The sequence below is a fragment of the Aquarana catesbeiana genome, linkage group LG08 (genome assembly GCF_042186555.1).
Source record: "Aquarana catesbeiana isolate 2022-GZ linkage group LG08, ASM4218655v1, whole genome shotgun sequence".
Lineage (NCBI taxonomy): Eukaryota > Metazoa > Chordata > Amphibia > Anura > Ranidae > Aquarana > Aquarana catesbeiana.
The window spans coordinates 290,702,086-290,729,097 of NC_133331.1; the positions used below are offsets into that span (position 1 = coordinate 290,702,086).

The 27,012-nt window shown below is 44.9% G+C and overlaps 3 protein-coding genes across 6 annotated transcripts; all 3 read right to left on the reverse strand.

Moving 5' to 3' along the window:
- Positions 1-1,318: 1,318 nt before the first annotated feature.
- On the reverse strand, positions 1,319-7,951 carry LOC141104751 (uncharacterized). The gene is made up of 5 exons (XM_073594458.1): positions 7,792-7,951; positions 4,849-4,966; positions 4,518-4,652; positions 4,308-4,431; positions 1,319-3,340 (listed from the first exon to the last, which is right to left on the reverse strand). The coding sequence occupies exons 2-5, from the start codon at positions 4,951-4,953 to the stop codon at positions 1,653-1,655; spliced, it is 2,052 nt and encodes a 683-aa protein (XP_073450559.1). The 5' UTR covers positions 4,954-4,966; positions 7,792-7,951; the 3' UTR covers positions 1,319-1,652.
- A 4,047-nt stretch (positions 7,952-11,998) lies between these two features.
- Positions 11,999-19,777, reverse strand: LOC141104752 (uncharacterized). 4 transcript variants are annotated; one of them, XM_073594459.1, is made up of 7 exons: positions 19,703-19,777; positions 19,272-19,391; positions 18,965-19,099; positions 18,755-18,878; positions 18,529-18,638; positions 18,299-18,437; positions 11,999-17,712 (listed from the first exon to the last, which is right to left on the reverse strand). In XM_073594459.1, exons 2-7 carry the CDS (start codon positions 19,347-19,349, stop codon positions 16,166-16,168), a joined length of 2,133 nt encoding a protein of 710 aa, XP_073450560.1. In that variant the 5' UTR covers positions 19,350-19,391; positions 19,703-19,777; the 3' UTR covers positions 11,999-16,165. The 4 variants fall into 4 exon arrangements, with proteins under 4 accessions (XP_073450560.1, XP_073450563.1, XP_073450562.1 ...); XM_073594462.1 differs by lacking the exon at positions 19,703-19,777 and having other exon boundaries at positions 18,965-19,081; positions 19,272-19,668; XM_073594461.1 differs by lacking the exon at positions 19,703-19,777 and having other exon boundaries at positions 18,541-18,638; positions 19,272-19,668.
- Positions 19,778-22,319: 2,542 nt separating this feature from the next.
- LOC141104753 (oocyte zinc finger protein XlCOF7.1-like) lies at positions 22,320-26,258 on the reverse strand. Its single transcript, XM_073594463.1, has 5 exons — positions 26,168-26,258; positions 25,827-25,946; positions 25,126-25,260; positions 24,916-25,039; positions 22,320-23,905 (listed from the first exon to the last, which is right to left on the reverse strand). Exons 2-5 carry the CDS (start codon positions 25,920-25,922, stop codon positions 22,662-22,664), a joined length of 1,599 nt encoding a protein of 532 aa, XP_073450564.1. The 5' UTR covers positions 25,923-25,946; positions 26,168-26,258; the 3' UTR covers positions 22,320-22,661.
- Positions 26,259-27,012: the final 754 nt, after the last annotated feature.

The window sequence follows — 27,012 nt, forward strand, 5'->3', positions numbered from 1 at the left end:
ATATAAATGTGAGTTCACTATTACATATAAACCTTCCTCCCCCATAGCCATGGGAGAGGGGAGGGGGGAGAGGCTGCAGAGACACAGTCACACAGGAGAGGGGAGGAGGAGAGGCTGCAGAGACACAGTCACACAGGAGAGGAGAGGGGGAGAGGCTGCAGAGACACAGTCACACAAGAGAGAGGAGGAGGAGAGGCTGCAGAGACACAGTCACGCAGGAGAGGAGAGGGGGAGAGGCTGCAGAGACACAGTCACACAGGAGAGAGGAGGGGGAGAGGCTGCAGAGACACAGTCACACAAGAGAGAGGAGGAGGAGAGGCTGCAGAGACACAGTCACACAGGAGAGGGGAGGGGGAGAGGCTGCAGAGACAGTCACACAGGAGAGGAGAGGGGGAGAGGCTGCAGAGACACAGTCACACAGGAGAGGAGAGGGGGAGAGGCTGCAGAGACACAGTCACACAAGAGAGAGGAGGAGGAGAGGCTGCAGAGACACAGTCACGCAGGAGAGGAGAGGGGGAGAGGCTGCAGAGACACAGTCACACAAGAGAGAGGAGGAGGAGAGGCTGCAGAGACACAGTCACACAGGAGAGGGGAGGGGGAGAGGCTGCAGAGACACAGTCACACAGGAAGGGGATAAGCTGCAGAGACACAGTCACACAGGAGAGGGGAGGGGGGAGAGGCTGCAGAGACACAGTCACACAGGAGAGGGGAGGGGGAGAGGCTGCAGAGACACAGTCACACAAGAGAGGGGAGGAGGAGAGGCTGCAGAGACACAGTCACATAGGAGAGGGGAGGAGGAGAGGCTGCAGAGACACAGTCACACAGGAGAGGGGAGGGAGAGGCTGCAGAGACACAGTCACACAGGAGAGGGGAGGGGGGGAGGCTGCAGAGACACAGTCACACAGGAGAGGGGAGGGGGAGAGGTTACGGAGACACAGTCACACAGGAGAGGGAGGGGAGGGGGGAGAGGCTGCAGAGACACAGTCACACAGGAGAGGGGAGGAGGAGAGGCTGCAGAGACACAGTCACACAGGAGAGGGGAGGGGGAGAGGTTACGGAGACACAGTCACACAGGAGAGGGAGGGGAGGGGGGAGAGGCTGCATAGACACAGTCACATAGGAGAGGGGAGGAGGAGAGGCTGCAGAGACACAGTCACACAGGAGAGGGGAGGGGGAGAGGTTACGGAGACACAGTCACACAGGAGAGGGAGGGGAGGGGGGAGAGGCTGCAGAGACACAGTCACACAGGAGAGGGAGGGGAGGGGGGAGAGGCTGCATAGACACAGTCACACAGGAAGGGGATAAGCTGCAGAGACACAGTCACACAGGAGAGGGGAGGGGGAGAGGCTGCAGAGACACAGTCACACAGGAGAGGGGAGGAGGAGAGGCTACAGAGACACAGTCACACAGGAGAGGGGAGGGGGAGAGGCTGCAGAGACACAGTCACACAGGAGAGGGGAGGAGGAGAGGCTACAGAGACACAGTCACACAGGAGAGGGGAGGGGGAGAGGCTGCAGAGACACAGTCACACAGGAGAGGGGAGGGGGAGAGGCTGCAGAAACACAGTCACACAGGAGATAGTTTCCCATGTGTCACCACCAATATGAAAGGAAGTATTTTTTATTGTAAAGTTTCCCGCACTCCATACATGACTATGGCTCTCCGTAGTGATTTCTGACGTGCCTATAGAGACTATCTCTGCGAGTGAAATATTTACCGCAATCTGAGCAAGAAAAAGGGCGCTCGCCCGAGTGACTTTTCTGATGCTTAATAAGATATTTTTTGAGGCGGAAAGACTTCCCGCACTCTGAACAGGAATGAAGAAGCTTGTCCGTGTGGGTTCTCTGGTGTCTAAGAAGGTCCCCTTTCAGGGTGAAACTTTTCCCGCAGTCTGAGCAGGCATACGGGCGAACTCCACTGTGAAATTTCTTGTGCCTTATAAGACTCTCTTTCCAGGTGAAACCTTTCCCGCACTCAGAGCACGAAAAAGCGCGCTCGCCCGTATGACTATTCTGATGATTCGTAAGGTATCTTTTCTCGTTGAAGCTCTTCCCGCACTCTGTGCACGTAAAGGGAACCGCACCCGTGTGAAGTCTCTGGTGGGTAAGGAGGTATCTTTTTTGACTGTAACATTTCCCGCACTCTGAACAGGAGTACGGCTTCTCCCCAATTTCGACTTTGACGTCGGTATCCGGGCTTTCCTTGTCCGGGAAACTGTTTTCTTGCTCAGAGGGCTTGTCGGGGGAATGAATTTCCTCCTGTTTAACAATGTCCAACGTCTTTATGAACATTTCCTCACTCTCGAAGCATGAGAAGGTCACCCCGGCCGCACCGGCGTTTTGATTCTCCTGAAGCTTCGGTTTTGATTTTAGGGGTTTCCCACACGCTGACTGTGTTGGCTGCTCCCCTGTATGGGTTCGTTGGTGTAGGATAAGCATACCTCTGAGCGCAAAGGTCTTCTCGCACGTCCTACACGTGTAGGTTTTTTTGCCCACGTGGGTTCGCTGGTGTTTGATAAGCGTATCTTTCCAAGAAAAACATTTCCCGCACTCGGAACACGAAAAAGGTTTCTCGCCCGTGTGGATTCTGAGATGTCTCCTCAGGTGGCCCCTCTGCATGAAAGACTGACCGCACTCTGTGCACACAAAGGGTCTTTCTCCCGTGTGGTATCTCAAGTGACTGACCAGGTCACCTTTGCCTATGAAAGATTTCCCGCACTCCGGACAGGGATAGGGGCGCATGCCTGTGTGCTGACTTACGTGTCTAGTAAGGTGGGATTTACAGATGAAGCGTTTTCCGCACTCCGAACACAGGTAGGGGCGCACCCCGCTGTGAATTTTTTTGTGAAAGACCAGATGTGATTTTGTGTTAAAACACTTCCCGCACTCGGAACATGAAAATGGCCGCTCTCCCGTGTTCATCTTCTGATGCCCAGTAAGAGTTGATGTTGACGTTAGGCATTTTTTATCATTAGTATATGGAATGATCTCTTCACCTTTGTGTATAAAGATATCTGAATTGCCGTAAGGAGATTCCTTGAGGATCAGCGCATCTGTTGTCTTACCTGCAACGGGAGTTCTTGGAAGGATATTCAAGGTAAAAGCATGTAACTTATCAAAAGGGTTCTCTGAGTTCAAGGGATCTGCTGGACTGTCTGGATATATATTTGGGGTAGCAGTATGGAATCGATGAGGAAGAACGTTGAAGGTGTCTGCACAGTTAGGTGTGTGAGCAGAGTACTTCACTTCTGGAGAACATTGTACGGTCCCGTTATCTACTCCATTATTATCTGGAGAGAAGAGAGGATATCTCTCTGAGGTATCGAAGATATCGTATTCATCTAATGAAAAGAGATTAAAAAAAAAACAAAAAACATTGACATTGGTTTGGTGAGGAATGTTGGGAACATGACATTATATTGAGGAATGGAGATGGACCTTTCATATGGTGTACAGTATCTCCTCCTCATTTGTTGGGAACATGACATTATATTGAGGAATGGAGATGGACCTTTCATATGGTGTACAGTATCTCCTCCTCATTTGTTGGTAACATGACATTATATTGAGGAATGGACATGGACCTTTCATATGGTGTACAGTATCTCCTCCTCATTTGTTGAGAACATGACGTTATATTGAGGAATGGAGATGGACCTTTCATATGGTGTACAGTATCTGCTCATTTGTTGGGAACATGACGTTCTATTGAGAAATGAAGATGGACCTTTCATATGGTGTACAGTATCTCCTCCTCATTTGTTGGTAACATGACATTATATTGAGGAATGGAGATGGACCTTTCATATGGTGTACAGTATCTCCTCCTCATTTGTTGGGAACATGACATTAAATCGAGGAATGGAGATGAGCCTTTCATATGGTGTACAGTATCTCCTCCTCATTTGTTGGGAACATGACGTTATATTGAGGAATGGAGATGGACCTTTCATATGGTGTATAGTATCTCCACCTCATTTGTTGGGAACATGACATTATATTGAGGAATGGAGATGGACCTTTCATATGGTGTACAGTATCTCCTCCTCATTTGTTGGGAACAGAATAGCATCCCTGCATTATTTGCTAGTAGCATTGGGTAGTGTCTTAAAATACCAAGATTACTGTATTGTATTAAGTACTGCAGATGTTTCACCTCTATGAGGTATGGCGATATATACATCTGCTGGGAGCATAAGATGGGGGTGTAGGTTTATTGATGATGTTATTAGTGACAGCAATGAGGGTTAGTAAATCATATTATAATTGATGAATGTGCTTTTATTTCATAATCCATATTCCTCTTACCCGGTGATATGAGGATCTCCTGATTCTCCATCTTGATTTCCGTGTAGAGATCCTTGTGTCCTTCTAAATACTCCCACTCCTCCATGGAGAAATAGACAGTGACATCCTGACACCTTATAGGAACCTGACACACACAATGATACAGTCACCATCCAGACACATCCCTTGTCTGTTACTGGATAATGTCCCAGAATTCCCGGCACCGCTCACCTCTCCTGTCAGCAGCTCGGTGATCCTACTAGTGATTTCTACAATCTTCTGCTTGCTGTTTTCCTCTGGTGTCAGGCAGTGTGGTGGAGGCACTGTGAAGGTCACCTGGTCACCAGACTTCACAGGAGGAAAACTCTGTATTGGAAAAACAAGTTTAAGACCAAATTATTCTCTATCCTCCTCACCTCTCCGGTCAGGTCTGTGTTTTATTAATAGAGATAAGAGTAATGTCATGTGACCTCCCAGAATCATCCTCACCTCTCCGGTCAGGTCTGAGTTTTATTAATAAAGATAAGAGTGATGTCATGTGACCTCCCAGAATCCTCCTCACCTCTCCGGTCAGCAGGTAGATGATCTCCAGGGTGAGGTTTATTATCTTCTCAGTCATGTGGCTCCGGTCCTCCTCCATCCTCATTGATGTGGTCATGTGATCCATACAGGATGCTTCTCTGTTTAAATGAATAATATTAAATTAAGAATTATCTGGATAGTACTGGTATGATTAAAGTGGAAGTCCAGGCTGAACCTATCTAATCTTAAATATGCTCCCTGCCTCTTTCTAACTATCCTGTAGAGGAAATATGTGTATACTTTCCCATTCTCAGGGATCTCCTTACACTTGTGGGCATTGGGAAGAATTCCCTCAATACAGATAACTAAAAAGATCAATGGTGTCAGTGGGAAATTATCTGAGAGGCAGAAATTGGCAATTGCTCAAGAAACCCCTGGCAACCTCTGGAGAAACCCTGGGGTTCCATGGAGACCTTGTTGAGAAACTCTACACTATACTATGAGTCTCAGTCATTGAGAACATTACATTGGTCTATTTCCACAGGAGTCAGAAATGTCTATTTTGGAAGCCTTGTCCTATTAGTGTCATTGGGAAGGGGATGCACCGTACCCATTGTTCTCACTCTGATATCAACTTCTTCAAAGTAACTTTGGAGGCATCTATGGTGGGAATAGTATTTCAGTGGTTTTGGATCTAATTTTAGGCTGTATCTGGACTATAAACCAACAATTCTGGATGGACACCTGGATAAATAGGTAAGACAGTGTCATGTATCAGCAAGAGAGGAGTGTGGAGGGTAGGACCTTGGGTATAGAGTTGCCACCTCATCCTTTTAAACCCAAACACCTTTGAATTACACAGGTTCTGAGGCTAATTAAATGCAGATAAGGCACCAAGTGAGTTTAATTACCACCTTAATCAGCCAAAGAACCTGTGTAATTAATATGTGTTCGGGTTTAAAGGGATGAGGTGGCAACCATACTTGGGTATTATGTGGAGGAGAGGTGTACGGAGGGTAGGGCATTGGGTAATGTGTGAAGGAGAGGAGTGTGGAGTTGGGTAGGACATTAGGTAGTATGTGAAGGAGAAGAGTACAGAGGGTAGTTAGGACGTTGGGTAGTATGTGAAGGAGAGGAGTGTGGAGGTAGGTAGTATGTGAAGGAGAGGAGTGTGGAGGGTAGGTAGGATCTTGGGTAGTATGTGAAGGAGAGGAGTGTGGAAGTAGGTAGGATATTTGGTAGTATGTGAAGGAGAGGGGTACGAAGGGTAGGTTGGACATTGGGTAGTATTTGAAGGAGAGGAGTGTGGAGGTAGGTAGTATGTTAAGGAGAGGAGTACGGAGGGTAGGTAGGACATTGAGTAGTATGTGAAGAGAAGAGTGTGGAGGTAGGTAGGCCAGTAGGTAGTATGTGAAGGAGAGGTGTATGGAGGGTAGGACATTGGGTAGTATGTGAAGGAGAGGAGTGTGGAGGGTAGGACATTGGGTAGTATGTGAAGGAGAGGAGTGTGGAGGGTAGGACATTGGGTAGTATGTGAAGGAGAGGAGTGTGGAGGGTAGGACATTGGGTAGTATGTGAAGGAGAGGAGTGTGGAGGGTAGGACATTGGGTAGTATGTGAAGGAGAGGAGTGTGGAGGGTAGGACATTGGGTAGTATGTGAAGGAGAGGAGTGTGGAGGGTAGGACATTGGGTAGTATGTGAAGGAGAGGAGTGTGGAGGGTAGGACATTGGGTAGTATGTGAAGGAGAGGTGTATGGAGGGTAGGACATTGGGTAGTATGTGAAGGAGAGGAGTGTGGAGGGTAGGACATTGGGTAGTATGTGAAGGAGAGGAGTGTGGAGGGTAGGGCATTGGGTAGTATGTGAAGGAGAGGAGTGTGGAGGGTAGGACATTGGGTAGTATGTGAAGGAGAGGTGCATGGAGGGTAGGACATTGGGTAGTATGTGAAGGAGAGGAGTGTGGAGGGTAGGACATTGGGTAGTATGTGAAGGAGAGGAGTGTGGAGGGTAGGGCATTGGGTAGTATGTGAAGGAGAGGAGTGTGGAGGGTAGGACATTGGGTAGTATGTGAAGGAGAGGAGTGTGGAGGGTAGGACATTGGGTAGTATGTGAAGGAGAGGAGTGTGGAGGGTAGGACATTGGGTAGTATGTGAAGGAGAGGAGTGTGGAGGGTAGGACATTGGGTAGTATGTGAAGGAGAGGTGTATGGAGGGTAGGACATTGGGTAGTATGTGAAGGAGAGGAGTGTGGAGGGTAGGACATTGGGTAGTATGTGAAGGAGAGGAGTGTGGAGGGTAGGACATTGGGTAGTATGTGAAGGAGAGGAGTGTGGAGGGTAGGACATTGGGTAGTATGTGAAGGAGAGGTGTATGGAGGGTAGGACATTGGGTAGTATGTGAAGGAGAGGAGTGTGGAGGGTAGGACATTGGGTAGTATGTGAAGGAGAGGAGTGTGGAGGGTAGGACATTGGGTAGTATGTGAAGGAGAGGGGTGTGGAGGGTAGGACATTGGGTAGTATGTGAAGGAGAGGAGTGTGGAGGGTAGGACATTGGGTAGTATGTGAAGGAGAGGGGTGCGAAGTCTATGACAGCAGAAGTACGGACAGTGTACACAATGTGAAGGCATGTGTTGGACACTGGGGGGTGAGTGAAACGTGTAGTTGGACTTGGTTAGGATGGGATAACTGTTCTCGAAATTAGATGCCTGTTGAACCCATGGTACCCCCTTACTGTCCATCATATACAGACCAATCTAAGCACACTAAGAGCCCCGTTACACGGAATAGAAAGCCCGGATTTACTCGTTGCTGGACATTTGTGGGTTGTTTGTGTGCATAGAACTGTGAATGGTTTATCATATTTTCATATCACTGAACTCTATATACGCATCTTCTGAAGATACAAGACGTCACAGTGACTATGGAGGAAGAGGACGGACATGACGGAGGGGTTACTGGGTGTAAATATAAAATAATATCTTATTACCTCCTCTACTGCCAGTTCCAGCAATGTCTCCTCTCTACTTCCTCCTGACTCACCTCTGACCCGGAATTTCCTGTCTGTAGGTTACATCACTTCCTGTCTGTGTGCGTTCCACTGAAAACGACGTAGTTCGCCACCCTGTGGCGAGTATGCTAGCTGAAGTCTTAATTATTTTATCAGTCGTCTGACCACTACCGGATGATGTTGGGAATAGTAAATTGAGTGAAACTAAGGCTGGTTTTCCTGATATAGAGGTGCAGGTTGGATAATTAAGACATTAAAGTCCCCGTCCTTAGATACGAAGAAGAATATGAAAAATTAGGGAAGAGGAACCTCTTGAACTTGACTTCCGGTGGTCATGTCCTGTCATGGCTTCCAAAAAAACACTACATTTTCAGTCTAGTCTTCCCGATTTAGAGGTGCAGGCTGGTTAATGAAGACATCAAATTTCTAGGGTTGCCACCTGTCCGGGATTTACCCGGACAGTTCGGGTTTTGAATCATGTGTTCGGGTTTCAGTCCACTTTAAACCCGGACACAATATTCAGACAGGAATGTGGCTCAGAACAGGGCCCCATAGGAGGGTGAGGGGGCACTATGCACGCCACATTACTATTCGCCCAAAGGTGTCCCGGGTCTGTTACAATCCTATAGTGTATGCTAAAAAATATATATTTTAGCTGTGCGCCGCTAAAGTGTTCGGGTTTGGCTTGAAGAAAAAGTGGCAGCCCTACAAATTTCCCATCCTTAAATAGCCAGAGAATATGGAAAATAAGGGTTGAGGAAACTCTTGGACCTGAATTCCGGTGGTCAAGTCCTGTCTTGGTGTCCAATAAACACTACATTTTTAGCTTGGTCTTTCTGATTTAGAGGTGCAAGTTGGTTAATGAAGACATAAAAGTACCCATCCTTAAATAGCCAGCGGATATGGAAAATTAAGGATGAGGGAACATTTAAACCTGACTTTAGGTGGTCATGTCCTGTCATGGCTTCCAAGAAAACACTACATTTTCAGCCCGGTCTTCCAGATTTAGAGGTGTGGGTTGGTTAATGAAGACATAAAAGTTTCCATCCTTAAATAGCCAGAGAATATGGAAAATTATGGATGAGGGAACTGTTGTGTTGAACCTGACTTCCGGTGGTCATGTCATCTCCTGGCTTTTAAATAACACTACAATTTCAGCCTGGTCTTCCTGATTCAGAGGTGCAGGTTGGTTAATGAAGACATAAAAGTACCCATCCTTAAATAACCAGAGAATATGTAAATAACAGATGAGGGAACTCTTGAACCTGACTTACGGTGGTCATGTCCTGTCATGGCTTCCAAAAAACAATACATTTTCTTTTTTTTTTAAATGTAAGTTTTGATAGCTTCAAGAAACTATTAGATAATCACCTGAATGACCGCAGCATACAGGGATATACAATGTAATACTGACACATAATCACACACATAGGTTGGACTTGATGGGCTTGTGTCTTTTTTCAACCTCACCTACTATGTAAGAACATATACAGTAACAAAACTAGTATTCGGTATACCCATCTATTAACCTTCAACTGGTCCCTCTTTATTGCATGGAATGTTTCATAGTTGATATATATGTGCCTCCTCCCCTCACCAACGAAGTTCTCAAGTGCAGTTTCTGGCTGACATTTTGGCTAGGCTGGTGTTGGCAGTGGGCAGTTTGAACAAATTCTGGCATTTCACACTTGAGAAACATGTTGGGGGTTGGACACCCCGTGTTGGATTTCGAAAGCTCACTGTGCTATGCGAAGAGCTTGGTTTGGTGAATCTTTGGCTCATGTTGCATCCCACTGATGGCAAGTATACATGTCATTGGTAAAACAGACCACACTCTTTTGGTTGTTCGACCAAGAAATTCTCTGCTCTATGCTGCTCCTCTCCAATGCCACTTGAGACCCGGGTGTCGGGGGCAATAGAAGCCGTCTCCACTCACAGATTACATGCTGGATGAAGGGGAAGCCACCGCACATCAGAAAGATCAGTGGTATTCACATTTATTGTGTAGGAAGTTCATGTGCAGCTTGCTACTTATCTTGGCCTGCTACTTGACTACGCTCTGCTTGCTTCCCTGGTAATGACCTCAGCCTACTACTTGACTACCCTTCCTCCTGCCCAACCATGTATGACCCTGGTTTGCATTGACACACATCTCTAATATCGTTTCCTTCTCCCATAGGGGTGACCTTTCAAACGAAGTGCAAACAGACCCAAGGATATTGGAAAGTGAACCCCTTCTGCTTGACCCTGATGATCTAGCACTCCCAGATCTCAACATGCCCTCTTTCACCTTCAGCTGGCCCATGTGGTGATCGGCAAATGTGGGAATGTCATGGTATTTCGAAATGATCACTTTATATTCAGAAAACACTCAATATACTGATATACCACCCACTGCCGGCCAGAACTGGCAACAACGGACAGGACAGATCCATGGATTCACACTTCGTACACCAAATTCTTACCTGGCTTTTGGCTTTGTTTCAGGTCATGGTAAAATTGAGATTCCTCAGACCAGCTGGTCATCCCATGTTGGTGATCTGGTAACCCCTGTAACCCCGTTTTCCTGTTCTTAGCAGAAAGGAGAAGACCCCGGTGCCGTCTTCTATTAATGGAGTGCATCTCTCTTAATGTTCTCCAGGTAGGGTGTTCAGAAACAACCTTTTGCAGCACTGCTGTAAAGAGGGCAGTTACTGGAGCAGCTTTAATGGACCAAAAAGAGGCAAATAGAAATGTATTTTTCGGTTTCACATAGACTTTAATGGATATGTCTTGCTTTAGTCTAAATCAAACCTAAATGAGCTCTTTGCTAATCTAAACATTTCAGAAAGTTTGACTTGAAGTGCAAAATGCGTTCTATTTCAGCATTTATCGCCATAGATATCTTTTTTTTTTTTTTTTAGTCAAGTATTGGAGTTTTATCTTTTTTTTTTATAAAACAGAAGCAACCCAAATACAAAACACCCATCCCCCACCCCAGTTACAACCCCTGTAACAGCCCTACATAGTTGGAAATAACATATCAAGAGCATAAGATGTTCCATACAATAAACATACTTATACATAGTCAGTGGTGTACCTATCATATCTGGCAACCAGGATATTAACACCCCTCCCCCTTCCCCCTACGCAATATAGCGGTGCAGACAGCATGCACGGTCAAGTTGTGGTTGTGTCCAAATGGCGTTAACAGTAGGAGGAGCCTAAAAGAGCATGGTTAAAAAAAACTAAGCCTTCTCGCTGTAGAGTATATACTATACTTAGAGTGCAGTGGTCAGGAGTATGTCATATAAAGCCCAGTGTACAGAGTGCTGTAGCCAGGAGTGTGTTATGTATAGCATAGTGTTTATAATGCAGGGGCTCGGGAGTGCGTAATGCAGAGAGTGAAGGGGTCAGGAGTGTGCAGCGAACAGAGTGCAGGGCACAGGAATGCATAATGCAGGGGGTGCAGGGTTTAGGTGTGCCTAACATAGTAAGTACAATGCTCAGGAGTGTGTTATGCAGATAGTGCAGGACTCAAGAGTGCGTAATGTAAAGAGTTCAAGGGTCAGGGGTACATAACGCATAGAGTGCAGGGGTCAGGAGTCAGTAACTGTCAGGGAAATCATATGCATAGTCATGCACGAAGGCATGCGCAAGGATGTGCACATGCTCATAATAGCTCTCGAGTGACAAGCATACATTCCCTGATTCACGCACATGCCTGTGCGCATGTGCATTAGCGCGAGCATGCATGAATACTTGGCGCTCACTTGCCTATTGCATAACGCAGAGAGTGCAGGGGTCAGAAATGGGTAATGTAGAGAGTGCAGGGGTCAGGACAGGGTAATGTAGAGAGTGCAGGGGTCGGGACAGGGTAACATAGAGAGTGCAGGGGTCAGGAGAGGGTAACACAGAGAGTGCAGGGGTCAAGAGTGGGTAACACAGAGTGTAGGGGTCAGAAGTGGATAACGCAGAGAGTGCAGGGGTCAGGAGTGGATAACGCAGAGAGTGCAGGGGTCAGGAGTTGGTAATGCAGAGAGTGCAGGGGTCAGGAGTGGGTAACACAAAGAGTTCAGAGGTCAGGAGTGCATAACGCAGAGAGTGCAGGGGTCAGGAATGGGTAATGCAGGGCTCAGGAAAGGGTACTGCAGAGAGTGCAGGGGTCAGGAGTGGGTAAAACAAAGAGTGCAGAGGACAGGAGTGGGTGACACAGAGAGTGCAGAGGACAGGAGTGGTAATACAAAGTGCAGGGCTCAGGAGTGCATAATGCAGAGAGTGCAGGGGTCAGGAGTAGGTAACACAGACAGTTCTTAGGCCAGGAGTGTGTAACACACAGGATGCAGCGACCAGGAGTGAATAATGCAAAGAGTGCAGGGGTCAGGAGTGGGTAACGCAGAGTGTGCAGGGGTCAGGAGTTTGTAACACACAGAAAGCAAGGGTCATGAGTGTGCAATGCAGGCCTCAGGAGCTTGCAACACAAAGAAGGCAGGGGCCAGGGGCATGAAACCCAGAGAGTGAAGAGGTCAGGAGTGGGTGATGCAGAAAGTGCAATGGTCAGCAGAGAGTGACAAAGAGAGTGCAGGGCTCAGGGGTGGGTTATGCACAGGATGCAGAGAATAGAAGCATGTAAAAGTGCAGGGCTTAGGAGTGCATAACACACCAGTACAATCCCCATCCCAGCCCACCCTCTCAGTACAGACCCTGAGACAGTGATATGTATGACCAGTCTGGTGTCTATGAAGGTGTCTGTAATGGTTCTAACATTTCCTGTCTAAGAAGGGAGAAGCTTCTCCATGTGGGTTCTCTAGTGTCTAAGAAGGAAGAAGCTTCTCCATTTGGGTGCTTCTCAGTTTGGATTCTCTGGTGTCTAAAAAGAAGAAGCTTCTCCATGTGGGTTCTCTGGTGTATAATAAAGAAGAAGCTTCTCCATTTGGGTGCTTCTCAGTTTTGATGCTCTGGTGTCTAAAAAGAAGAAGCTTCTCCATGTGGGTTCTCTGGTGTATAAGAAGGAAGAAGCCTGTCTGTGTGGTGTGGGTTCTCTGGTGTCTAAGAGGGAAGAAGCTTCTCCGTTTGGGTTGCCTGGTGTCTAAAAAGAAGAAGTTTCTCCATGTGGGTTCTCTGGTGTCTAAGAAGGAAGAAGCTTCTCCATGTGGGTTCTCTGGTGTCTAAAAAGGAAGAAGCTTGTCTGTGTGGGTTCTCTGGTGTCTGAGAAAAAGACAATTGTTGAAATGTTCTCTGGCGTTTGAGACAGAAAAAAACTTGCCCAAATGGTTTCTCTTGTGCCTAAGAGAGAACAAACTTGTCTGTGTGGGTTCTCTAGTGTCTAAAACTAAGAATATTCTCCATTTGGGTTCTCCGGTGTCTAACAGGGAAGAAGCTTATTCATGTGGGTTCTCTGGGATTTAAAAAGGGAGAAGCTTGTCTATGTGGGTTCTCTGGTGTCTAAAAAAAAAGAAGGTTCTCCATAGTAGGTTCTCTGGTGTCTAAAAAAGAAAGAAGCTTGTCCATGTGGATTCTCTGATGTCTAATAAGGAAGAAGCTTGTCCATGTGGGTTACCTAGTGTCTAAAAAGAAGAAGGTTCTCTGTGTGGGTTCTCTGGTGTCTAAAAAAGACGAAGCTTGTGCATATGGGGTGTCAGGTGTCTAAAAGGGAAGAAGCTTGTCGTTGTAGGTTCTCTGTAGTCTAAAAGCTAACAAGCTTATCTATGTGGGTTCTCTGGTGTCTGAGAGGGAAGAAGTGTGTCCATGTGGGTTGTCTGGTGTCTAGAAGGGAAGAAGCTTGTCCGTGTGGGTTCCCTGGTGTCTTAAAGGAAAGAAGTTTGTCCATGTGGGTTTTCTGGTGTCTACGAGTTAAGAAGCTTCTCCATGTGGGTTGTCTGGTGTCTAAAAAGGAATAAGCTTGCCCATGTAGGTTCTCTGGTGTCTAAGAGCTAAGAAGCTTGTCCATGTGGGGTGTCTGGTACCTAAAAGGGAATAAGCTTGTCTGTGTAAGTTCTCTAGTGTCTAAGAGCTAAGAAGCTTGTCCATGTGGGTAACCTGGTGTCTAGGAGGGAACAAAAACTTGTTCATATGGGTTGTCTGGTGTCTAAAAAGGAAGAAGCTTGTCCATGTGGGCTTTCTGGTGTCTAGGAGCTAAGAAGCTTGTCCATGTGGGTTCTCTGGTGTCTAAGAGGGAAGAAGCTTCTCTGTGTTGGTTGTCTGGTGTCTAAAAGGGAAGAAGCTTGTGTGTGGATTTTCTGGTGTCTTAAAAGGAAGAAGCTTGTCTTTTCTCTGGTGTCTAAGAAAGAGGAAACTGATGTCCAAGAAGAATGAAGCTTGTCCATGTGGGTTCTCTGGTGTTTAAAAGGGAAGAAGCTTGCAATGTGTATTCTCTGGTGTCTAAGAGGGAAGAAGATTCTCTGTTTGGGTTCTCTGGTGTCTAAGAGGGAAGAAGCTTGCCCATGTGGGTTGTATGATGTCTAAAAGAGAAGAAGCTTGTCTGTGTGGGTTCTCTGGTGCCTAAGCGCTAAGAAGCTTATCCATGTGGGTTCTCTACCGTCTAAGAGGGAAGAAGCTTGTCCATGTGGGTTGTCTAGTGTCTAAAAGGGAAAAAGCTTGTCCACGTGGGTTCTCTGGTATCTTAAATGGAAAAAGCTTGTCCATGTTTGTTCTCTGATGTCTAAAATGTAAGAAGCTTGTCCATGTGGGTTCTCTGGTGTCTAATGCCCTGTACACACGGTCGGACTTTCCGACGTAATATATGCAATCGGAGCTTGTTGTCGGAAATTCCGACCGTGTGTGGGCTCCATCGGACTTTTTCCATCGGAATTTCCGACACACAAAGTTTGAGAGCAGGCTATAAAATTTTCCGACAACAAAATCCGTTCGCGTAAATTCCGACCGTGTGTGAACAATTTCCGACACACAAAGTGCCACGCATGCTCAGAATAAATTAGGAGACGAAAGCTATTGGCTACTGCCCCGTTTATAGTCCCGACGTATGTGTTTTACGTCACCGCGTTCAGAACTATAGGATTTTCCAACAACTTTGTGCGACCGTGTGTATGCAAGACAAGTTTGACCCAACATCCGTCTGAAAAAATCCATGGATTTTGTTGTCGGAATCTCCGATCAATGTCCAATCGTGTGTACAGGGCATTAGAGGGAAGAAGCTTGTCCATCTAGGTTCTCTGGTGTCTAAGAGGGAAGAAGCGTGTACATGTGGGTTCCTTGGTGTCTAGGGTGTAAGAAGCTTGTTCATATGAGTTGTCTGGTGTCTAAAAAGGAAGAAGCTTGTCCATGTGGGTTGTCTGGTTTCTAAAAGGAAAGAAGCTTGTCCATGTGGGTTGTCTGGTTTCTAAAAGGAAAGAAGCTTGTTCATGTGGGTTTTCTGGTGTCTAAGAGCTAAGAAGCTTCTCCATGTGGGTTGTCTGGTGTCTAAAAAGGAAGAAGCTTGTCCATGTGGGTTGTCTAGTGTCTAAAAGGGAAGAAGCTTGTCTGTGTGGGTTCTCTGGTATCTTAAATGGAAGAATCTTGTCCATGTGGGTTCTCTGGTGTCTAAGAGGGAAGAAGCTTCTCTGTTTGGGTTGTCTGGTGTCTAAGAAGGAAGAAGCTTGTCTGTGTGGGTTGTCTGGTGTCTTAAAGCGAAGAAGTTTGTCTTTGGGGTTCTCTGGTGAAGGAGGAAACTGATGTCCAAGAAGGAAGAATCTTATCCATGTGGGTTCTCTTGTGTCTAAGAGGGAAGAAGTTTGTCCATCTGGGTTCTCTGGTGTTTAAGAGGGAAGAAGCTTCTCTGTTTGGGTTGTCTTGTGTCTTAAAGGGAAGAAGTTTGTCTTTGGGGTTCTCTGGAGAAGGAGGAAACTGATGTCCAAGAAGGAAGAAGCTTGTCCATGTGGGTTCTCTGGTGTCTAAGAGGGAAGAAGCTTGTCCATCTGGGTTCTCTGGTGTTTAAGAGGGAAGAAGCTTCTCTGTTTGGGTTGTCTTGTGTCTAAGAAGGAAGAAGCTTGTCTGTGTGGGTTGTCTGGTGTCTTAAAGGGAAGAAGTTTGTCTTTGGGGTTCTCTGGTGAAGGAGGAAACTGATGTCCAAGAAGGAAGAAGCTTGTCCATGTGGGTTATCTGGTGTCTTAGAAAGAACAAAATTGTCTATATGGGTTATCTAGTGTCTAAAAGGGAAAAGGTTGTCTGTGTGGGTTCTCTGTTATCTAAGAGGGAAGAACTTGTGCATGTCAGTTGTCTGATGTCAAGAAAGTATCTTGTCAGTGTGGACTCTCTCTAAGAAAGAAAAAGCCTGTTCAAGTGGACTCTCTGGTGTCTAAGAAAGATGAAGTTTGTTCATGTGAGCTTCTTTGTTGTCCTAAAGGGAAAAAAATTGACTCTGTAAGTTCTCAGATGTCTATGATGGAAGAACCTTGTCCATGTGAGTTCTTTGGTGTCTAAGAAGGTCTCCTTTCAGGGTGAAACGTTTTCCACAGCTTGAGCAGGCATGTGGGCGCACTCCACTGTGAAATTTCAAGTGTCTCATAAGACTCTCTTTCCAATTAAATCCTTTCCCGCACTCTGAACACGAAAAAGCAGGCTCGCCGGTGTGACTTCTCTGATGGTTAACGAGGTATCTTTTCTCATTAAAACTCTTCCCGCACTCAGAACATTTATACGGAAGCTCGCCTGTGTGAATTCTCTGGTGGGTTTTAAGGTGTCCTTTCTGGCTATAACATTTCCCGCACTCTGAACAGGAAAATGGCTTCTCTATGGTGTGGTTTTTAAAAAGGGCATCAGGGCGGTCCTTCTGTGAGGAACATTTTCCTTGCTCAGAGGGATCCTCGGTGGAGTGCGCTTCCTGATTACCAACAAGGTCTGGCTTCTTCCTGAACACTTCCTCGCTCTCAGAGCATGAAAGGGTCTTCTCGGCCGCGTGATCATCTTGATGTTCTTGAAAACTTGATTTTGCTTTTAAGGAATTCCCACATTCGGATTTTGCTTGCTGCTCATCTGTGAGGGTTCTTTGGTGTAGGATAAGCATGCTTCTAAATGGAAAAGTCTTTCCGCATGCCCTACACGTGTATGTTTTTTTGGCTATGTGGGTTCTCTGGTGTTTGTTAAGTGTATCTTTCCAAGAAAAACATTTCCCGCACTCAGAACAGTAAAAAGGTCGCTCACCCGTGTGAATTCTGAGATGCTTTTTCAGATGACCGCTCTGCATGAAGGACTGACCGCACTCTGTGCACACGTAAGGGCGCTCTCCTGTGTGAAATCTCAAATGGCTCAGAAGGTCGCTTTTCCCTACGAATGATTTTTCACATTCCGTACAAGGATAGGGCCGCACTCCAGTGTGCTGGCTTAAATGTCTAATAAGACCTGACTTCGATATAAAACGTCTCCCGCACTCTGAACACAGGTAGGGTCGCACCCCTGTGTGTATTTTTTTATGAAAGACGAGATGTCCTTTTGTCTTAAAACATTTCCCGCAGTCAGAACATGAAAATGGTCGCTCAGCTGTGTTTGCCTTCTGATGTATAGTAAAAGTGGATGACAACGTTGAACATTTTTTACCCTTAGAATGTGGAGAAATGGCTTTCTGGATAACATGAGAGGATTTCTCAGGATTTAGAGGATCTGGTGCCTTATCTGCAATGTGAGTTTTTGAAATGGTATTCTGGGTAATAGCATTTGACTTATCAGAAGGTTCCTCAGGAATAGAGGGATCTGCGGATGTGTCCACGCTGTGAATTATTGGATATGCATTTGGGGTGGTTGTATGTAATTGATGAGGAGTATTAAAAGGATTGGTTGATGTTTCTGCCCTGTAAATTCTGTGATGTATATTTGGAGCTATGGTCTTCACTTCTGGAAAATTTTGCATCATCCTGTTATCTTTTGTGTTATCTTCTGAGGAAGACAAAAGATGTTCTTCAGGGCTATTCCATGCATCATGTCCATCTGCTGTAAAGAGATTTCCATAAATAACCATTTAACTACAGCACACTGGGTTATCATGTATACACATTGATGACATTGTTTGGAAAGGAATGGAGATGGACCTTTCATATGGTGTACAGTATATCCACCTCATTTGTTGGGAACATGACGTTATATTGAGGAATGGAGATGGACATTTCATATGGTGTACAGTATCTCCTCCTCATTTGTTGGAAACATGAACTTACATTGAGGAATGGAGATGGAAATTTCATATGGTGTACAGTATCTTCTCCTCATTTGTTGGGAACATGACGTTATATTGAGGAATGGAGATTGACATTTCATATGGTGTAAAGTATCTCCTCCTCATTTGTTGGAAACATGAACTTATATTGAGGAATGGAGATGGAAATTTCATATGGTGTACAATATCTCCTCCTCAATCTTTGGCAACACGACATTATATTGAGGAATGGAAAACGACCATTCATATGGTGTACAGTGTCTCCTCTTCATTTGTTGGGAACATGACGTTATATTGAGGAATGTAGATGGACCTTTCATATGGTATACAGTATCTCCACCTCGCTTGGTCTTTAGTACTTACCTGAGCTGATATCTAGAGAAGAATCTTCCTCTTTAGCTGTCACCATCATCACGACCTTCTCTGTAGATTGTTGAATATCCTTTACATAAATCTTTTCTTCTGCTTTAACTTCAACCTTTGTATGAATTAAGTCTTCACTCTAAACCCAAAATAATAGAACATAACAACTGAAACTAAAAAAGATACATAACTGTATACAATTTGGGGCCTCTTCTGTGCTTTATACCTACAGTCCCATCTACCTGATGATGGTGAGGCATGGTGTGATCCTCTTGTGTGGAATTCCGGGAATACAGAGGACAGGGACATCTCTCTGGTGGGTTCCCATTACTGGATCCATCTGTAGGAAACACACACACTGACTGAATACATTGTTTCTATGTGTTTATCAGATGATGGGGGGTCTAGGTGGACCCTCCGTATAGCTCTCTCCTTTACAATAAAGTCTCCTCTTACCCGGTGATGTGAGGGGCGGCTGATTCTCCATCATGACGTCCTTATAGAGATCCTTGTGTCCTTCTAAATACTCCCACTCCTCCATGGAGAAATAGACAGTGACATCCTGACACCTTATAGGAACCTGACACACACAATGATACAGTCACTATCCAGACACATCCCTTGTCTGTTACTGGATAATGTCCCAGAATTCCCAGCACCGCTCACCTCTCCTGTCAGCAGCTCCATCATCTTCTTGGTGACTTCTAAAACCTTCTTCTTGATGTTTCTCTCAAGTGTGAGGGGGTGAAGTAGAGGCACTGTAATGGTCACATGGTCTCCAACCTTCACATAAGGTAAATTCTGTATTGAAAAACTGAAGGTAAGGTGAGGTGATACTCACAAAATCTTCCTTAACAAAAATAAGAGTGATGTCATGTGACCTCCCAGAATCCTCCTCACTTCTCCGGTCAGGTCTGTGTTTTATTGATAGAGGTAAGAGTGATGTCATGTGACCTCCCAGAATCCTCCTCACCTCTCTGGTCAGCAGGTAGATGATCTCCAGGGTGAGGTTCAAGATCTTCTCGGAAATGCGACCCTGGTCCTCCTCCATCCTCCCTAAGGTGGTCAGGTGGTCTAAACTGGATGCTTCTCTCTACAGATAGATAAAAATGTAGGAATCATCTGGATTTTTTTGCGAGTAATATTATCTGTACAGTTCTGTCAAAGTACTGGACCGGTACAGATGAATAGAAAGCCCAGATGTCCTCAGGATGCTGGACACTTATGTGTTCTTTGTGTGTAGAGGATATCACTGAATGGGTTATTATATTGACATATTATTGTACACTATATATGTTTGTATCATCATCTGCTGGAGATAAAAGACATCACAGTGACTATGGAGGAAGAGGACGGACATGACGGGGGGTTACTGTGTGTAAATAGAAAATAATATCTTATTACCTCCTCTGTTGCCAGTTCCAGCAATGTCTTCTCACTACTTCCTGTCTATGTGACATCACCTCCTGTCTGCGTTCGTTCTGCAGAAAAATAATGGAGATCGCCATCTTGTGGAGAGTATAGTAGCTGAAGGCTTCGTTATTTTCTTTAGACTACTACCGGCTGATGTTGGAATTAGTAATTCGAGTAAAGCTAAGCCTGGTCATCCTGATTTAGAAATGCAGTTTTGTTGCTGAAGACATAAAAAAGTCCCCCTTATTTTAAAGCAAGAGCAGCCTTTCTGAACCTTTTACACACAGATGAACCCATGAAATAACTTTCCTGTCTCAGGAAACCCCTGCTAAAAATGGCTACATCAACAACTCATGATACATTAGTGTGATGGTCAGTGGGAAGAATGCCCCTTACACTTGTGGTCATTTGGGAAGAATTATCCCCTTGCAGATAGCTAAAAAGACCAATGGTGTCATTAAGAACTTATCTGAGAGGTAGAAATTGCTCATTGCTCAAGGAACCCCTGGAAACCTCTGGAGGAACCCAAAGGTTGCATGGAACCCTGGTTGAGGAAGAACACTCCTTAAACATGTGGTCATTGGGAAAAATTGCTCATTGCTCAAGGAACCCCTGGAAACCTCTGTAGGAACCCAAAGGTTGCATGGAACCCTGGTTGAGGAAGAACACTCCTTAAACATGTGGTCATTGGGAAGAATTACCCCCTTACAGATAGCTACAAAGATCAGTGGTGTCCGTGGGAACTTATCTAAGAGGCAGAAATTGCTCATTGCTCAAGGAACCCCTAGCAACCTCTGGAGGAACCCTAGCATTCTGTGGAACCCTAGTTGAGGAAGAATGCTCCTTACACTTGTGATCATTGGGAAGTATTATCCCCTCACAGATAGCTAAAAAGATCAATGGTGTCAGTGGGAACTTATCTCAGAGGCAGAAATTGCTCATTGCTCAAAGAACCCCTATCAACTTCTGAAGGAACCCTGGTTGAGGACGAATACTCCTTACACTTGTGGTGATTGGGAAGAATTGCCCCCTTACAGATAGCTAAAAAGATCAATGGTGTCACTGAGAACTTATCTGAGAGGCAGAAATTTCTCATTGCTCAAGGAACCCCTACCAACCTCTGGAGGATCCCTTAAGTTCCATGGAACCCTGGATGAGGAAGAATGCTCCTCACACTAAGTTGTGATCATTAGGAAGAATTATCCCCTTACAGATGAGGAACAATGCTTCTTAGACTTGTGGAAGAATTATCCTCTTCCAGAGAGCTAAAAAGATCAATGGTGTCAGTGGGAACTTATCTGAGAGGCAGAAATTTCTCATTGCTCAACTAACCCTACCAACCTCTGGAGGAACCTTAGCATTCCGTGGAACCCTAGTTGGGGAAGAATGCTCCTCACACTTGTGATCATTGTGAAGTATTAACCCCTCACAGATAGCTAAAAAGATCAATGGTGTCAGTGGGAACTTATCTCAGAGGCAGAAATTGCTCATTGCTCAAAGAACCCCTATCAATTTCTGAAGGAACCCTGGTTGAGGACGAATACTCCTTACACTTGTGGTGATTGGAAAGAATTGCCCCCTTACAGATAGCTAAAAAGATCAATGGTGTCACTGAGAACTTAACTGAGAAGCAGAAATTTCTCATTGCTCAAGGAACCCCTACCAACCTCTGGAGGATTCCTAGAGTTCCATGGAACCCTGGATGAGAAAGAATGCTCCTCACACTTGTGATCATTGGGAAGAATTATCCCCTTACAGGTGAGGAAGAATGCTTTTTAGACTTGTGGAAGAATTATCCTCTCCAGAGAGCTAAAAAGATCAATGGTGTCAGTGGGAACTTATCTGAGAGGCAGAAATTGATCATTAATCAAGGAACCCCTAGCAACCTCTGGAGGAACCCTAGAGTTCCATGGAACCCTGGATGAGGAAGAATTATCCTTACACTTGTGGCGATTGGGAAAATAAACCCCTTACAGGTAGCTAAAAAGATCAATGCTGTCATTGAGAACTTATCTGAGAGGCAGAAATTTCTCATTGCTCAAGGAACCCCAACCAACCTCTGGAGGATCCCTAGAGTTCCATGGAACCCTAGATGAGGAAGAATGCTCCTCACACTTGTGATCATTGGGAAGAATTATCCCCTTACAGATAGCTAAAAAGATCAACAGTTTCAGTGGGAACTTATCTGAGAGGTAGAAATTGCTCATTGCCTGAGAAACCCTAGTTGAGGAAAAATGCTTCTTAGACTTGTGGAAGATTTATCCTCTTACAGAGAGCTAAAAAGACCAATGGTGTCAGTGTGAACTTATCTGAGAGGCAGAAATTGCTCATTGCTCAAGGAACCTCTAGCAACCTCTGGAAGAATCGAAGGGTTCCATGGAACCCAGGTTGAGAAACCCTGAGCCAGAGAATGTGAAAAGGGACGAGGGAACTCCATGCAACCTGACCTCAGATGGTCTCCATCTCCTTCTCCACTTCCAAGAAATGCTCCGGTTTTATTAAAAATAAATAAACATACATAGATTGTCCTGTTGTTCGGAACACCAATATTTAATAAAAAGAATAAGCACGGACTTTACTGGCACAGAAAGGGACTCACACTCCAATATATAAAACCATCAATAATTTTTATTTTGTAAAAAACTGCATATAGCTTAACAATAAAAACAATAGTCTGTATAGGGTTATCTATTGGTGCAACATACAGAAAACAGACACCCATGCATGTGACTGCTCTGGTGTAAGGAAAGTTCCCTTACTGAGTTAAACATGTCCCACACTCCAAACATGAAAATGGATGCTCATTTTTGTACCTACCCTGGTGTCTATAAAAGGTGTCTTTAATGACTGTAACAATTTCCTGCACAATGGACATTAACAGAAGACACCTGTCTTCTCTTGGGCAAAATAAGATTTTTTTTTTAACACATTTCCCACATTCCAAGCATGATTATGAAGGATCTCCGGAGTGAGTTCTCATATGCCTATGAAGCCCGTCTTTGCGTGCAAAATCTTTACCACACACTGAACAGGAAACCCGCTCACCCACGTGGTTTTTCTGATGTTTAACGAGATATTTTTGGAGACGGAACGATTTCCCGCACTCTGAACATGAAAAAAATAGGTTGTCCTTGTGTGTGTTCTTGTGTTCCAGGAGGTCCTCTTTCTGCGTGAAACGTTTCCCGCAGTCTGAACAGCAATGCAGACGCACCCCGCTGTGAAAATACATGTGCCTTATAAGACTCTCCTTCCTGGTGAAACCTTTCCCGCAGTCTGAGCAGGAAAAAGCGCGCTCGCCCGTGTGACTTTTCTGGTGTCTGCGGAGATCTGTTTTCTCAGCGAAACATTTCCCGCACTCTGAACACTTATGCGGCCGCACTCCGCTGTGAATTTTCTTGTGCCTCATAAGACTCTCTTGCCACGTGAAACTTTTCCCGCACTCTGAACATGAAAAAGCACGGTCACCTTTGTGGCTACCCTGATGGTTAATGAGGTAGCGTTTCTCGCAGAAACTCTTCCCGCACTCGGAGCAAATGAAAGGACGCTCGCCCGTGTGAACTCTCTGGTGGGTAAGAAGGTGCGTTCGCTGACTGAAACGTTTCCCGCACTCTGAACAAGAGAACGGTTTCTTTATCATTTGGACAATGACATGGGAATTGGGACAACATTTTTCGTGTTCTGAGGGCTCCTTAGTTGGGTGAACTTCATGTCTAATAAGGTTCAACTTCTCGCTCTCTGAGCTTGAAAAGATCTTCCCAACTGTGTCACCTTGACAATTCGATTTTGTTTTTAACGATTTCCCATCTTCAGATTTTGTCCCACATGTATATGTCTCTTTACCCACGTCAGTTTTCTGGTTTTTGATAGGCCCATCTGGTGTCATACCTGCATTGTGAATTCTTGAGGAGTTATTATGGCTGATAGCATGTAGCTTAGAAGAATTCTCACAATAATCAGAACCTCCTGATCTTTCCAAACTGTCAATTATTGGATATACGTTTGGGGTAGCAAAATGTAAATTCTCTGAAAGATTATCAAAAGGCTCCTCAGACCTATCCAGGCAGGAAATTCTATGAGCTGTGTACTTTACTTTGGGAGAATCTTGTACTATCCTTTCATTTATTAGGTTATCATCTGGAGAGGATGTAAGATGAGTTGATTCCTCCAAAGTATTCCAGACATCTGTGTGTCCATCTGCTGGAAAGAGATTTTTTTCATTATTGACCATTCAACTACAGAACCTCTTCATTTGTTGGGAACATGATGTTATATTGAGGAATGGAGATGGACCTTTCATATGGTGTACAGTATCTCCTCCTTATTTGTTGAGAACATGACGTTATATTGAGGAATGGAGATGGACCTTTCATATGGTGTACAGTATCTCCTCCTCATTTGTTGAGAACATGACGTTATATTGAGGAATGGAGATGGACCTTTCATATGGTATACAGTATCTCCTCCTCATTTGTTGGGAACATGACATTATATTGAGGAATGGAGATGGACCTTTCATATGGTGTACAGTATCTCCTCCTCATTTGTTGGGAACATGACGTTATATTGAGGAATGGAGATGGACCTTTCATAAGGTGTACAGTATCTCCTCATTTGTTGGGAACATGACGTTATATTGAGGAATGGAGGTGGAACTTTCATATGGTGTACAGGCTTTCCATTATTTTGCACAGGTGATTTAATCAGTTTCGCTGCCTTAGTAATTACCACAGCCGTTTCATCTGAGGGAAATCCTAAAACATGACCTGTTGGGGGTACTTGAGGAATGGAGTTGAGAAACATTGGTGTACAGTATCTCCTCCTCATTTGTTGGGAACATGACGTTATATTGAGGAATAGAGATGGACCTTTCATATGGTGTATAGTATCTCCTCCTCATTTGTTGGCAACATGACCTTATATTGAGGAATGGAGATGGACCTTTCATATGGTGTAGTATCTCCTCCTCATTTGTTGGGAACATGATGTTATATTGAGAAACACTGGGTAGTGTCCTAAATACCAAGACTACTTATATATTAAGGGCTGCATATTATTTAACTATATGCAATGATAAAATATCTATTAGGAATGTTAAATGGTGGGTTGGTTTTATTGAAGATTCTCCTATGAGCAGAAATGGTGATTTCTCAATCTTCTCATACATTAAAAATAAGCTTTCCTTTCATAATCCAGTCTCCTCTTACCTGGTGATGTGAGGGATGGCTGATTGTCCATCATGACGTCCTTGTAGAGATCCTTGTGTCCTTCTAAATACTCCCACTCCTCCATGGAGAAATAGACAGTGACATCCTGACACCTTATAGGAACCTGACACACACAATGATACAGTCACCATCCAGACACATCCCTTGTCTGTTACTGGATAATGTCCCAGAATTCCCGGCACCGCTCACCTCTCCTGTCAGCAGCTCCATCATCTTCTTGATGACTTCTAGAATCTTCTGCTTGTCAAATGTCCCGGGTGTCATAGAGTGAGGCTGAGGCACTGTGATGGTGACATGATCACCAGACGTCATAGAAGGAAACCTCTATATTGAAGAAACAAAGAGTTTAAGCCAAATGATACTCCAAGAATCCTCCTCACCTCTCCGGTCAGGTCTGTGTTTTATTAATAGAGATAAGAGTGATGTCATGTGACCTCCCAGAATCCTCACCTCTCCGGTCAGGTCTGTGTTTTATTAATAGAGATAAGAGTGATGTCATGTGACCTCCCAGATTCCTCCTCACCTCTCCGGTCAGGTCTGTGTTTTATTAATAGAGATAAGAGTGATGTCATGTGACCTCCCAGAATCCTCCTCACCTCTCAGGTCAGGTCTGTGTTTTATTAATAGAGATAAGAGTGATGTCATGTGACCTCCCAGAATCCTCCTCACCTCTCCGGTGGGGTCTGTGTTTTATTAATAGAGATAAGAGAATGATGTCATGTGACCTCCCAGAATCCTCCTCACCTCTCCGGTCAGGTCTGTGTTTTATTAATAGAGATAAGAGGGATGTCATGTGACCTCCCAGAATCCTCCTCACCTCTCCGGTCAGGTTTGTGTTTTATTAATAGAGATAAGAGTGATGTCATGTGACCTCCCAGAATCCTCCTCACCTCTCCGGTCAGCAGGTAGATGATCTCCAGGGTGAGGTTAATTAGCCTCTCAGTCATGTGACTCCTGTTTTTGTCCATTTTTCTTAAGTTGGCCATGTGATCTCTACAGGATGCGCCTTTCTATAAATTGATAATCAACTGAGAATTACCTGGACTGTACTGGGATGAATAATATCAGGACAGAGTTCTTCTATCATTTTGATATCTCAGACAGCTTCTTATACTATATTACAGACCTAATTAATTAAGAACATGATATCACAACAAATATGAAGGAAGAGGACGGACATGACGGGGGGGGGGGGGGGGATAGGTTTAAATATAAAATAATATCTTATTACCTCCTCTGCTGCCAGTTCCAGCAATGTCTCCTCTCTACTTCCTCCCAAATGACCTCTCACCCGCAACTTCCTGTCTTTATATGACGTGGCTTCCTGTTTTCGCCTTCCTTTACTTCCTGTCTATGTCACGCCACATCCTGCTAATTAGTGCGTTTCACTGAAATAATGGAGATCGCCATCTTGTGGAGGCTACACTAGCTGAATACATTCCTATTATTAGTAGCCTGGACATTACTGGCGAATGTGTGAAATTGTAATTTGAGTGAAGATAAACCTGGTCGTCCTGATATAGAGATGCTGTTTGGTTACTGAAAAAAATATAAAACTGTCCATACTTATGTAGCGCTGCCCTCTTAAGGGTCGCAAGATAGATCAATACCCCTCAGGCTGCCCTGACTCTGTGAGTCCTCTGCCACCTCTGACACCCTGGGTTAAAAATGTCCTTTAAATTACAGCAACAATAAGGAAATGCCCCACAATGAGTTAGATCATGACTATTTTACTCAGTAAGATAAATGATGACAATCATAGAACAAACTTGGATTTAGCCCCCAAAAAAGGGAAAAGAGTTGTCGTACAAGGAATATTATTAACTGTCGCCTTTATGATTCAAACATTTAACAGTGCATACTGTATTTCCTATACCCAAATAAGTATATGTATATTCTATGTGGGTGGGCTACAGGAGAGCAGAGGAATGACTCTTCTTCCTCCATCTCAGGACTCATGGGACCACGGCTGGAAGGCTCTTCCTCTGGATTTCCCACTTTCAGCAAGGGTATCACTTGGGCCTCCAACCCATCAGCTAAGCTCACCGTCTCTTTCTAAAATCCAGCCGAAACATT

Excerpts from the sequence above, each read along its gene's own strand:
- LOC141104751 (XM_073594458.1), bottom strand. The coding sequence starts at position 4,953 with ATGGATCACATGACCACATCAATGAGGATGGAGGAGGACCGGAGCCAC. Across the intron at positions 4,653-4,848 it reads TCTACCTGCTGACCGGAGAG|AGTTTTCCTCCTGTGAAGTC; the intron begins GTGAGGAGGATT and ends TTTCCAATACAG. Across the intron at positions 4,432-4,517 it reads CCGAGCTGCTGACAGGAGAG|GTTCCTATAAGGTGTCAGGA; the intron begins GTGAGCGGTGCC and ends TGTGTGTGTCAG.
- LOC141104752 (XM_073594459.1), bottom strand. The coding sequence starts at position 19,349 with ATGGAGGAGGACCAGGGTCGCATTTCCGAGAAGATCTTGAACCTCACC. Across the intron at positions 18,879-18,964 it reads TGGAGCTGCTGACAGGAGAG|GTTCCTATAAGGTGTCAGGA; the intron begins GTGAGCGGTGCT and ends TGTGTGTGTCAG. Across the intron at positions 18,639-18,754 it reads GCCGCCCCTCACATCACCGG|ATGGATCCAGTAATGGGAAC; the intron begins GTAAGAGGAGAC and ends TGTTTCCTACAG.
- LOC141104753 (XM_073594463.1), bottom strand. The coding sequence starts at position 25,922 with ATGGCCAACTTAAGAAAAATGGACAAAAACAGGAGTCACATGACTGAG. Across the intron at positions 25,261-25,826 it reads TCTACCTGCTGACCGGAGAG|AGGTTTCCTTCTATGACGTC; the intron begins GTGAGGAGGATT and ends TCTTCAATATAG. Across the intron at positions 25,040-25,125 it reads TGGAGCTGCTGACAGGAGAG|GTTCCTATAAGGTGTCAGGA; the intron begins GTGAGCGGTGCC and ends TGTGTGTGTCAG.